This window comes from Arachis hypogaea, chromosome 13 (genome assembly GCF_003086295.3).
Source record: "Arachis hypogaea cultivar Tifrunner chromosome 13, arahy.Tifrunner.gnm2.J5K5, whole genome shotgun sequence".
NCBI lineage: Eukaryota > Viridiplantae > Streptophyta > Magnoliopsida > Fabales > Fabaceae > Arachis > Arachis hypogaea.
The window spans coordinates 19,878,025-19,891,594 of NC_092048.1; the positions used below are offsets into that span (position 1 = coordinate 19,878,025).

A 13,570-nucleotide genomic window follows, 5' to 3' on the forward strand; every position below is an offset into this window, starting at 1 on the left:
AGTAATATAAATATTGCAAATGCGTTTGCAGTTTACAAAAATTGTATTATGATAATTTTGATGTCCAAATATTTTAAATAGGTAACTTGTCCTGGCCATATTTTAATTATGATGAAGATAGACTTTGTTTAAGAATTTTGAACTTTCCTTCCAACAGAGAAATTAAATATGCCAAATGACGACGACTGGTCTTGTTAAACAGTTCTAATTTTGCACGGGAAAAAAACAGGAGAAAAAGAAAGAGAGCAATTATAAATCCGCAAAAGATGATGACATGTAACTAAATAATTTAATATCTATATTGGCATTTAACAAAGTACTAAAATTATGAATGTAACATTTGCTAGGAATAGGAGAAAACACAGCAATGCACTTGCACCAAACTGCTCTCCGGATAAATTACCAATGATGTTTGAAACAGCTTACTGAACACACACGGATAAATAAAACAGAAGCACAATCTGTTTGTTGCTTATTGGGGATTAAAACCACAAACCAAATAACAAAAATGGTACTAACTGAAATGCAGTGAGGGAACCAAATTTTGCAATGGAACAGCCTCTCAGACCTACCGCAAGAGTGTCCACACTGTGAATCAGGCTCATGGAAGGCCTCTCAAGTTTGGTACTGTGCTGGTGCTGGGAACATCTAAATGGTTGCGACTTTGGGCTGATGCTTTGGTTTTGCTTGGTGGCAGGTAGGCTTGCCTGCTTTTGGACAGTTTTGGTGTCTCCACCCCTTGGCTTCTGCGAGAGTGTGAGGAAGAGCCTGATGGCTTCCGAGAGGCTACAGTACCATGGCTGCCCTTCCTTGATGTCTTGCGATCTGTTCTAAGGCTGCGTTCAGACTGATGGGAACCAATGCCTAGCCGAACTGAACGATCTGTGCCATCCTTCAAAGAGCTTGCTTTTAAAGGCTGTCTATTGTAGTAGACAAGATGGGGAAGAAGGCCTTGCAGATACTTTTTCAGTTGTTCGTCCCCAACATTTTTCTGGCTCGGGTTGCCTTCCAAGCTGATAGCTTGTAGTGAATTATAGTTGGATGCGAGTTGGCCTAGACACTTGGCTGTAGAAATTTTGTTGAAACGGAGATCAAGGATGGTTAACTTCAAGAGACGGTGCAGACCCTCTACTTCGCTGATCTTATTCCCAGCAAGATACAGCTCCTTCAGAGATGAACAGGATGCAAGGCCTTCGCAGAAGAGGAAAATATTATGACCAAAATATTGAGGGAAAATATTGAGAGTACAAAAAAATCAAGATATGAATGAAAATCAATAGAAACATACGTATAGAAATTATTCATAGAAAAATAGTCTGAATAAAAATTCAGAATATGCCTTACCATGTCCAATTCTTAATATACGGTTGTAGCTAAGGTCTAGGACACGAAGTCTTGTAAGTTCGCGTAATCCCTCTATAGTAGAGATATTGTTTCTTGACAAGTTCAAAACATGAAGGCCCCGGGGAAGAGCACCTGCAGTTATCCTCACTGGAAAGAAGAATGCAGAAGGAAGAAGGTAATTTAATTATTTCCAAAATATCACAAGGAAGAGCATCAAAACTCAAAATGGCAATGAATGATTTCATTATATTACTAACCAATAGCATTTCCGGACAAATTGAGCACCTTCAAACTCACAAATGCACTCAGAAATGGGATCACAACTAATCCATGATTAACCAGCTGGGCAGTAGAGGCATTAGCACCAAGGGTAGATATATATCTTTTAGCAGCTTCCATGCCTGGAGTGACCCTTTGATCTGTGCCAGCTGCAGTCACCCCAATCGTGATGTTGGATTCAACTAAGGAATCAACAGGTTTAGGAACCTCATTTGTTTCATCTAAAGGCGGTTCGCAATCCTCCAGACCAATTACCCAATCCTCAATTCGTTTAATCTTAAAATCTGTGTTAGTAAATTCAGAAAGGAAGCAATCAACTGAGGAAGCTCGTTGAAGGGGTTTGACTTCACTTGCATCATCCATAACTGGCATTACCCAGTCTTTTGCTGAATCAGAAAGCGGAGAAGAATCCAAACCATCATCAAGATAACTCTCCATATGAATCTCATTATCTTTTCTGAATTCATTCTCTCTTTCTTCATCTCTACATTCTTTTTGCCCCATATGTAAAGCATGAAGATCATTGGAAGATCTTGATTTTGAAGAATGATGTTTGAAAGTGTCTTCTCCAGAATAATCCTTAGAAGCTCTGACATTGGGCAGAGAGCGTGACTTCTTCAAATATGGGGTGCCAGGACCGGAACGGTCAGTATAGTCACCAGCTAATTCACTAGATAATGGTGTATCAGAATGATCACAAGCATCTCTATCTGAAGGTGAGACAAGACCTGAACTGAACTGATACTCCGACTCGGGATTCTTGTTACACTGATCGCTGGGATCATGCTCCTTTCTGCAAATCGATCTTGGGGACTCATTCTGGCTTCTAGTGGAGTCAATCCAAGGAAAACCCACATGTATGCCAGACTCAGTTAAGGTATTAGTGAGGTATAGTCCAGTTTCAAGAGAGTGGCTTTTCTTAAGACCCATGGTTTGCAGAACATCTCCGTCGATTTCAAAGGAAAACTCGCTATTCAGATCCTCAGACTTACAAGTGCGCTCAACTGGATCCCAGTTGCTAGATGTTTCATTGTCACTCAATTGCATATACTCTTGTTCTTCTTTTGGATTTGATTGATTTGATTTTCTAGGAACAGATGAACCTTTAGAGACTTTACTTCGGGGACCACCTTTCAATGCCATCATCATTTCTTCAGTATAAGGTGGAACTGTTTTCTGATTGAAAGAGAGAAGCACAATGCCAAAATAAGTTTACTAATACCAAGCAATTTGCACTTATCCTATAGAGAAATACATCTTCTGCTTACCTTTGGCTTGTTGACCGAAACATGAGCATGGAAACAAGAAAAACTAAACATTGCTGCAATGATGCTGAGAGCTCTACATATACAAATATAACTTCCTTGAAGGCAGAAAAACAAGATCAACAAAAATCTGTGCTGCTTAATTGCTCATCAATTTCTCCAGAAGCTTTAATCAAAGATCCTAAATTTTGCCGAAAACAATAGAAAACTAGAAAGAGCTTCTGGGGACACGGTGAAAGGCAACCTTAGCCATAATCAAGAGTGAGGCCCACTGAAACACGGCACAATCTCCATATGTCCGATGACCTTGATCTTCGTAGGACACAAAGCAAAATTACTTTCTTGTCATCACCCCACACCCTTCTCGAGGTGCGAGAATACTTATACTTTATTGGAGCGGCCAGAGTGAATGAAGTTCTTTTCCAACTAGGAGAATCTGGAGACAAATATGCATATGAGATGCAGGCCTGGTAAATGAAAGAGGATCAAGGATCACTACTGATACGATATTTACACACAGATTATAGCAAAAACCACAAGAACAGCACTAAAAAACACCCAAGAAATTTTTGGAAGATTGCTTTGAGAGACATATAATAGTGATTCCCAATTCAAGATACAACTTAAAGAAACCAGAAGACATACTCTGTCACAGAGCTTGTGACTTTCAATTTAGTGCTTCAAAATTATTCATTCCTTCTTTTCAAAAGACTGCCTTAAGTTTTCAATATTGATTTTCCCAATTCGGATATTAAATCTTCCTATTTTGTGATTTATAACAAATCTTTACGTACCCTACCCAGGAAATTATATAGCTACCTTAAAACTTTGATTAATCGTCATGAGAAACAATTTTTCAATATGGGAAATTTGGGACCCGATATGTGAAAATTTGAACACAGCGCCCAGAAAATAAAACCTCCACAGGAATAAAACAAGAACTCTAACCTTGTCCATTAATTCAAACACAAATACACCAATATGATGACTAAAAATTACATCTTTGAATCCAACACATAACAGAGCACCTTTTTTTTAAATAAAATAAAATAACAAATTTATTGCTTAATTCTAAATCCACAGCGAACCCTGATATTCTAGAAAGCCCATAGACTAATTGAAGAAAAAAGGTCCATCAGCAACCAACAGAAAGCACATAATATCAATAAAATTGCAAAATAATGAGCATAGAATATGAATTGCTTACAGAGAATAATAGAAGGAGAAGACTAAATTATGAGAGGAAGAGAGAGCGAATTGACCGATGACTCTGTATGGAGAGAGAGAGAAAGAGAGAGAGAGAGAGAGAGAGAGAGAGAGAGAGAGAGAGAGAAGCAGGCTCTAAATTCCTTCTCCTTCTCTTCTTCCCTGCGCTGCTAAGCTACGCAACGCAACGAAAACAAAAGCATCTTCCTCCGATTTTGCTATGCTATATGCTAAATTGCTAATTACCAATAATAGTTAATAAATAAATTAAATATGTGATTAGTGGGTGGTGGTGAATAGCGGCGTTGGGTGCAGTGAAAACTGAAAACCCTAAATCAAAATTCAAAACTGGTTGGAGACAAAGTAGGGTTTGAATTCAATTATTATTGATAAGCATAAGAGAGAGCACAAGAATCATGTGTGATGTCGTTTTTTGTGTTACTTGAACAACAACCGTGTTATTGGTCCCCCTTTCTGTTTTCCCGTCCGTGAAAGAAGCGCCAACAATTTTGTATAGCCTGTTATTAGCTTCTCTGTTTTTTTTTTTTTTTTTCTATAAAAAAAAATTAATTATACTTTTGTTATTTTGTTAAAAAAAATTATAACATAATATATCTTTATTTTTATAGTAATCTATTCTATCTATTTATTCTATCATATAAAAATCAAATTTTTATATTTAATAATAGAACTGATGTAGAATATTTTGGAGAATATTTTTCAATTTGATTATTTCAACACATTCAATATAATTTTATTATAATGAATTAATTATATCAACTAATTAATTTAATTAGATATTTAAATATTATTATAATTTATATTACTTGATTAATTTTACTATGTTAATTGCAATTTGTTATATTAGTTAATTAATTTATTTATTTATAAAATCTGAAATAAAATAAATAATTTATTGTTTATTCTAATTGAATGTATTAAATTTAATTATATATTATATATGAATTAATAATAATTTATAAATCACTCTCATGGAGCTTTATATTATATAGAATAGATTAACGAGTAATGCGCTATCCCTTTATTCAAGTAATGCCCTATCACTTTATAATTAATTCTAACCCGCTGACTCAAAGTCTTTTTTTTAGGTATTCTCTCTCCTGACAAGCAAACAGAGACGTTAGCAATGGAGAACGGCATTTTGATACTAACGACTTTAGAACGGTGAAGACGAGAAGACTGGTCGCTCCTACAGTGACGGAGTTGTGCCGACGAGGAGGTCGAGGACGATCGGAAATGCTAATGTGATCAAAAGAGGTAGATAGCGGACCGACAAGAGGAGACTTTTACTGATGCCGTCGTCCTTCAAATCGGTGTCGCACCGGGACACTTCCGATCGTATAACTAATGAAGGTGAGCTGCTGCAAGGAAGGCATGGATTCAGATCTTATTTTTATACCATTTTTACTCTGTACATTTTGATTTTTAAATCATCAAAACAAATTTTTTCTTCTTTTGGGTTATGGAGTATTTGTGATTTTGGATGCACTCCAATTTTAAAATGATTTACCCTAAAATATATCTCTTTTTATATGCTATAAAAGCATAAGAAGTGTGGTCCTACAATCTTACTGTGCGTGTCTTGTTAGAATTTACGTTTGCTCTTATTTTTGTCACCAGAGAAAAAATAGTTAGGCGATATGATTTGTTGGAGATGATTGCACCGCCAAAAGAATGTTGGAAGATTTATGTCAGAGTGATCAGACTTTGGTCTCTGCTTTCATACACTTAATCTATATTTTGTTGATAGATGAGCAGGTTTATATAAAAATTTTATTACTAAACCACTAATCCATTAAACTTTTAATTCACAAACAATGTATATATCCCGTGTATGTTTCTGGCCATTTAAAAAAATTATGTTTAGTTTAATTTTGACTATATAAATTGTTTGGAAGATGACCATTGGCAAGAGTGTTTTTTAACCAGACCAACCAAAATCAATGCAATCCATTGTATATATATGCATCATCTCACCACAAAAAATTATAAAATTATCATAAGGTTTATATCAAAATTTAAAGCTACAAACTTTAAATATAGATTAAGCGAATGAAAGTATTGAAGCAATAATCCATGCATCAGACATTGTATATTTCATGAGCATCAATCACCCTAACACTGAAATCAGAAAATCATATCAGGATTTTCAGAAAATATAGATTAAGTATATGAAAGCAGAGAAATAATTGTGTGTGAATAAAATTAGAGGTACCTGCTCATCCATTAACACCATTTCAATGGAGCTAATGGATTTGGGGTATTTGAATCTCGGTAGCGACCAAAGTCTGATCACTCTTACATGAATCCTCCAACATTCTTTTGGCAGTGCAATCATCTTCAACAAATCATATCGCCTAACCATTTTTTCTCTCGTGACAAAAATAAGAGCAAACATAAATTCTAGTAAGACACGCAAGGTACGGTAAGATTGTAGGACCACACTTCTTAGTCTTTTATAGCATCTAAGAAGAGGTATATTTTTAGGTAAATAATTTTAAAATTGGAGTGCATCCAAAATCACAGATCCTCCATAACCCAAAAGAAGAAAAAATCTATCTTAATGATTCAAAAAACGAACAATATTTGTTTGAAAATAAAACATTCATTCTATAACATAAATATTGGCAAATCAAAACATACAAAGTAAAAAGGGTGTGAAAATAAGATCTGAATCGATGCTTTCCTTGCAGCAGCTCACCTTCATCAGTTATACGATCGGAAACGTCCCGGTGCAACGGCGATCTGAACGACAAAAGCATCAATGAAAGTCTCCTCTTGCCGGTTCGCTATCTACCTCCTCTGGTCACATTAACATCTCCGACCTCCTCGCAGGCACAACTCCGTCGTCATCCCGTCGCCGTAGGAGTAACCAGTCTTCTCGCCTTTAAAGCTCTTATATCGCCGTTTTAAAGTTGCTAGTCTAAAGACGCCATTCTCCATCGCTAGCGTCTCTGCTTGCTGGAAGAGAAGTTCAAAAGGGGGCTTTGGATCGACAGATTGAAATGGGAATATGAGATACAAGTAGGTTTAATTTGGATTAGCATATTATCAATTCTATATAATATTATATAATAATATTATCAATACTATATAATACCAAAACAAAAAAAATGCACCGTGCGTATATAATATTGTCAATACTATATAAATTACCTTTGTATTCATTTCTCGTGCATATATAATATTTAATTTAATTAACACATTAACACATATATAATATTTCGCTAAGGCATATATAATATAAAGTGATTTACAAATTATTTTATTGAATATTATAATATAAAATAATTTATAAATTATTGTTAATTCATATATAATATATAATTAAATCTAATGAATACAATTATTTGAATGAACAACAAATTGTTTATTTTACTTTAAACTTTATAAATGAATAAACCAATTAACTAATATAACGAATTATAATTAATGTAGTATAATTAATTAAGTAATATAAATTATAATAAATTACATTGATATTTAAATAGCTAATCAAATTAATTAGTTCGTATAATTAAGTCATTGTAATAAATTGTATTGAATGAATTAAAATAATTAAATTAAAAAACATTTTCCAGATCCATCATTATGTGTAAAAATCTAATTTTTATATAATAGAATAGATAGATGATGATGATAGTATTATACTAAACTCGAAAAATTTATGAATATAAAATATTATTTTCGATTTAACATGTCAATTTAAAATGTAAGCTCGTGCATCGTACGAATTTAACACTAGTAGTAATACAAATGAGGAGCTCTCAATCTAATGTGGCGCTCATACGTTGAGTTTGGAAATTTATTTGCTCAGGTGTCGTCACTAGAAATTTTTAGAATTTTATTTCTAAAAGATAAATTATAAATTATTATTTGTTTAGGTGGTTACTTTTTAAATTTTAAAAATTACGCTTTTTTAGGTTGTTAAATATTTAGTTTTTAATATTGTTGAACTAATTATTTGCTTAGCTGTCGTCACTAAAAATTTTTAAAAATTATAAATTATTATTTACTTATGTTGTTATATTTTAAATTTTAAGTTATCTGCTTAGGTGGTTATTTTTTTAAATTTTAAGTTATTTGTTTAGGTCGTTATTTTTTAAATTTTAAGTTATTTTAAATTACTCTTTTAAATTATAAATTATTATTATTTAATTAAATTATTATTTTTTTAATTTTAAGTTATTTGCTCATAAATTAAAATTTTTTAAAAAATTAATTTAAATTTACTCCTAAGCTAATAAGTTCACGTAATTATTGTATAAGTCAACTCGAATTAATTCAAATTTATTGCTAAGCTAATAACGATAATAATTAATAATTATTCAATTAGTTTTCTGTAACAATAATAATTTTGTTTACGTTATATCATCTTTTAGTTAGTTGTTGGGATTTTTATTTTAAATTCAAATCAAAGTCAATTAGGTTTCTGAAAATCTTAGCTATGAGTCAACTATAAAAGTACGAATTAGAGATGCATAGCACCACACTTTATTTGTTTAGTACAATTAATTACTCCTTTTAAAATTTTGTGTGTACGTATACGAGCGTGTACGAGCGATAAGGTTATAGACAGTGCCGAGTTATAGAAATTTTCAATTATCATACTAAATTGAGATGGTTTGTCTCGATGAAAACGTGAGTTTCTTACCATTTTTTTTAAATAATATTAAATTTATCTTATTGATATTTCAAATGTGTTTATTTATCACAGTTTAATTATTCTTTGATTTTTGTTTGTCATTTATAGGGAGGAAAGATACATGCTTCAGTTAAGAAGGCTCTTGTATCTCGATTTGTGAATTTGATAAGAGAACGAATGGCATATCAAATCACATAATTTGGTGTTGGATGCAATGTGGATTGTAAACCTCGTGAAATTAGCGAATAATTAATCAATAAATTAAATTTTAATAATGAAATTAAAAATATAAATTTTAATGTAATATAAGATAGAGTTAATTAAAACAAAAATTTTGACACTAATTTTAAAGATTTTGACCTAAAATTAGGTCAACAGACTAAACTGGTTGAATCGGACCCATATTGGACCCAAGGCACAACCCATTCAACCCCTTTCTTCCCTCTTGCAGCCACAACACTCTATTTTCAATTTGTGGAAAGGGATCCACGGTGAGAAGAGAGAAGAGTAAAGAGAACCCTAACCCACATTCTACTTCCAACTTCAAATTCTTGTAACTTTCAATTCGGAGCTCCGATTCACGAGTCATTTGTGGCCACGCGTTCGTCTTGAAGTCCTCTTCAATTTTATCTAAATAAAGTGGTAAGTATCTCTAAAATTCATGCCCAGTTCTCTGTGCCCTCTTTCTCCACGAAACTGGTTTAAGTTTTGAGTGATTTTGATGATTTTGGTGGTTTAGGTGCAATCTAACATTGGATAATTGTTGGATTATACTTCAATCATCAATGGGTAAGATAAGAAAACTCTAAATTCTTGTGGTTTGTCCAATTTTATATACCCTAGTACTAATTTAGTGAATTGTATGAATTAGATTAAAATTATGTTAAATTGGGGTTTGAATTGGTGAATTGGAGCTCTTGGAATAAATTCTTGATGGCTGGAATCATTGGAATCAATTGGGAATCTTGAAGCTTGAATTTTGGTATTTTTGAGCTTAGGGAGGAACTGGCAAGGTATGGTTTAGGTTTCTCATATTTAATATGTAATGTCTTGTGAAAACTTAGGCTAGACGACCTAGGATAAATTGGATTGAGAATATTGGACTTAATTGGTAGTTTAGTTGAAAATGCATGCTTGATTTGTTGAGAAATGATAAATTGTTGGTTTTATGGCATGAATAAAGTTGATGTGGTAAGTAGGCAAATGAATGACAACTTTGATGGTGGTAAAGGTAAATATTGGTTATGAATATGTTAAGGATTATGATTTTGATGCTATTATTGAAAATGTTGAAAGAAAATGCATGTAAGATTGAGGTATGCTTAGTTTTGATAGAATGTGGGGTTATGATGCTGAATTGAAAGTTTGTTGTGCTGTTTGTATGTTTAGAGTATTGATATTGAATTTGAGTTGATGATCTTGTTGGTATAGTTGAGGTTTTTATGTACGAGACTTGTTTGAAATTGAGGTATGGATGTTTGTGGTAGGAGGTGGAGAATGTGATACTGTAAATGGTATGTTGTGATGTTATTTGTATGAGTGGTATGTTGGCATTGAGTTTGATTTTGGTGAAAATAGAGGTTTACAAACTTTTTGAAAATTTGATTTTTGGCCGAACTTCGGTGAGTCATAACTTGGCTTCCGGATCCCAAATTATTTCAAACTTATTTCAAATGAAAATTAGATCCGTGAAGTTTACGCTATTTAAAAAACGGATGAAAAATATTTTAAAACGAAAAAGTTATGCGCGTCAAAAGTTTGGAGTGCAAAGTTGAAAATTCTGCAACATTCAGCATTTTTGTTGTTCTGCATAACTTGCGTACGCGACCACTGAGCGTGTAACAGCCCAGATCACCCGCTAGCACGATATTGTCCGCTTTGGCACACAAGACCTCACGGTTTTGCCCGCCAGATCACCCGCTAGCACGATATTGTCCGCTTTAGCACACAAGGCCTCACGGTTTTGCCCTTAATGATAGGGATGATAGCCGAAGCTCCCCACACTCACTCGTCAAAATGCGTCACGCTAGGGAGAGGTATCCACACCCTTATAAGGCATGCTTCGTTCCCTCCCCAACCGATGTGGGCCTTACAATCCACCCCCCTAAGGGAGCCCAGCGCCTTCGCTGGCACATCGATCCGGGTCCGGCTCTGATACCATCTATAACAGCTCAGATCACCCGCTAGCACGATATTGTCCACTTTGACACACAAGGCCTCACGGTTTTGCCCTTGACGATAGGGATGATAGCCGAAACTCCCCACACTCACTCGTCAAAACGCGTCATGATAGGGAGAGGTATCCACACCCTTATAAGGTATGCTTCGTTCTCCTCCTCAACCGATGTGGGCCTTACAATTATGTAACAGCCCAGACCATCTGCTAGCACGATATTGTCTTCTTTGGCACACAAGGCCTCACGGTTTTGCCTTTGACGATAGGGATGATAGCCGAAGCCCCCCACACTCACTCGTCAAAACGCGTCATGCTAGGGAGAGGTATTCACACCCTTATAAGGCATGCTTCGTTCTCCTCCCCAACCGATATAGGCCTTACAGAGCGCGACGCGACCAACCTATTCGGATTGGGTATCTCGCGTACACGAGTAGGGTGCTTGTGTACGCGAGCACAGAAAATTATACGCCCACGCATACGCGTGACCTTTCAGAAATGCGTGACCCCTATTTTCAGCAAATGAGATTTTTGCATTTTAAACATAAATTTAAACCTCTAAACCTCTGTTTTTACTCTTTTACCCCTAGATCTCAGTATTAGGCCTAGTAATGAGATGAAGTTAGGAAATGGTGATAACTTGGGGGTGAAGTAAGACTTTCAAATAATGAATTATGTATAAAAATGCAAATATATGAGATGTATGTGTGAGACCATGGTTATAAATAATGAATGTAAAGGAATAATGATGATGATGAATTTTGAGAATAAATGGACATAGAGATGATATTTTATGTGTTAGGTGCGGGGAAGATGGTAGGGCGCTAATCCCTCGATTCATTCCCCAACATTTATTGTAATGGTGTTTTACGGGATGTGAGAAGGGTGGTAGGGCACTAATTTCCCGACGTATTCCCTCACAATTTTTCTCTCTCTGTCTGTAAGGTGGTAAGGCACTAATCTCCCGACCAGTATGGCACGGCCTCACTAGTGGAAGGTGGTAGGACACTAATCCCCCGATTTATTTTCTCCTAGTGTATACTTCCAGGAGAAGGTGGTAGAGCACTAATCCCCCGATCTTATACCTCCTGGAGATGCACAGTCAAGAAACGGTATATGGGTTAGCTACCAGGTGTGTCGGGTTCTGACAGTTAACCGACACGTGAGCTCACAGCCAGTAGGAAAGGCATGCATCATATGCATTTGTATGATTCTGTTTGATTATGCATTAATTGGGATTGCCTAAGTGACTATAATATGCTAATTGTTATACTTGCTATTTGTATTATTTGTATTCTACTTGTGGTTGCCTTTATTTGCTTGTTTGTCTGTGCATTTTACCGGAGATGGAGGTACGGAGGAAAGGTGGAAAAGATTTGGTGTTCTAGTTAAGTTTTAGTTATATTTAAGGAATTTGTTAAGTTTATAAAGTCTTAGAAAACTACCCTGATTCATGGTTTCTGTTTTAGTTCTTTAAGTTTATAATCTGAGTGACGGCATTCTAGGATTGCCTCTCACATTCTCAGGACCTTATATCTTATGTGCATGGAACCTTTACCATGCTGAGAATTTCCGGTTCTCATTCCATACAATATTGTTGTTTTTCAGATGCAGGACAGGCGGCACCTCGTTGAGGCATACTGGAAGCTTCTGATAGCGAAGATCCTTATCTTTAGAGTTTTATTTTGGATATATGTATATATGTAGACTCTTTTATCTCTACCGCTTATGTATCTGATATATTAACTTCCTCTTAGAGGCTATTTTGGAGAAATATGTTCTGTAACTTTGTACCGTGGGCTTATTTTGGGTTCTCCTATATATATGTGTATATACTTATGAGCTCAAGCCGGTTTACCTTCGCAAGCCGAATCTTGAGTTTTGATATTTGTATCTTGGAACTCTCTTTGGTTATTTCTATGTTTGTTCCTCTTATCTTTTCCGTTTATCGTGTATGTGTCGTGAGTGTTGCGCTTTTCTATTTAACGCTTTGCTTTCAAAGGCTCCTAGATAAACATTTCTTCCAACTATATTATGCATATTTATATTTTATTTTTAGAAGTCGTAGCGCCTCGCCACCTCTATTTTACATCCTAGGTGTAAAGTTCTGTGTGGTAGGGTTCTACATGTGTAACTTCAAGACTACACATCATGAGTATATAGGGGTGGCAATGGGTAGGGTAGGGTAGGGTTTGAACCCAACCCTAACCCTACCCGCGGGTTGAGTTTTTAACCAACACTCAACCCTACCCTACCCACGGGTTGAAAAATACCCAACCCTAATCCTACCCGCAGGTTGACAAAAATAGAGGCCACTAGATTGTTAAAAATTGTATTTATATCTCATTAAATGAGAAATATGTTTTATAAAAATAAATGAGTACAATTTATAAATTTATAGATTTGGTTTAGTGGCCAAGAAGTTTTTGCACATGCTTAAGGTCCTTGGTTCAACTCTCATATGTAACATTTTTAATCATATATAAGTATATAACACATATTATGGGGGGTGCGGGTAGGGTTGAGGCTCAACCCGCACCCTACCCACAGCAGATCGGATTGGCAACCCTACCCGACCGGGTTGGGTACCCGCGGATAGGGTCCATACTGCCAGGCCTCGTGGTGAATTTAAACTAA

The 13,570-nt window shown here is 35.1% G+C and overlaps 1 protein-coding gene across 2 annotated transcripts; it reads right to left on the reverse strand.

Moving 5' to 3' along the window:
- Positions 1–277: 277 nt before the first annotated feature.
- On the reverse strand, positions 278–4,599 carry LOC112737587 (uncharacterized). 2 transcript variants are annotated; one of them, XM_025787551.3, is made up of 5 exons: positions 4,096–4,599; positions 2,892–3,355; positions 1,602–2,799; positions 1,345–1,491; positions 278–1,191 (listed from the first exon to the last, which is right to left on the reverse strand). In XM_025787551.3, the coding sequence occupies exons 2-5, from the start codon at positions 2,940–2,942 to the stop codon at positions 602–604; spliced, it is 1,986 nt and encodes a 661-aa protein (XP_025643336.1). In that variant the 5' UTR covers positions 2,943–3,355; positions 4,096–4,599; the 3' UTR covers positions 278–601. The 2 variants fall into 2 exon arrangements, with proteins under 2 accessions (XP_025643336.1, XP_025643337.1); XM_025787552.3 differs by having other exon boundaries at positions 2,892–3,324; positions 4,096–4,584.
- Positions 4,600–13,570: the final 8,971 nt, after the last annotated feature.

Coding starts and splice junctions, on each gene's coding strand:
- LOC112737587 (XM_025787551.3), bottom strand. CDS start 2,942: ATGTTTAGTTTTTCTTGTTTCCATGCTCATGTTTCGGTCAACAAGCCA. Junction 2,800..2,891: donor TTTCGGTCAACAAGCCAAAG/GTAAGCAGAAGA, acceptor TCTTTCAATCAG/AAAACAGTTCCACCTTATAC. Junction 1,492..1,601: donor TTTGTCCGGAAATGCTATTG/GTTAGTAATATA, acceptor TCTTCTTTCCAG/TGAGGATAACTGCAGGTGCT.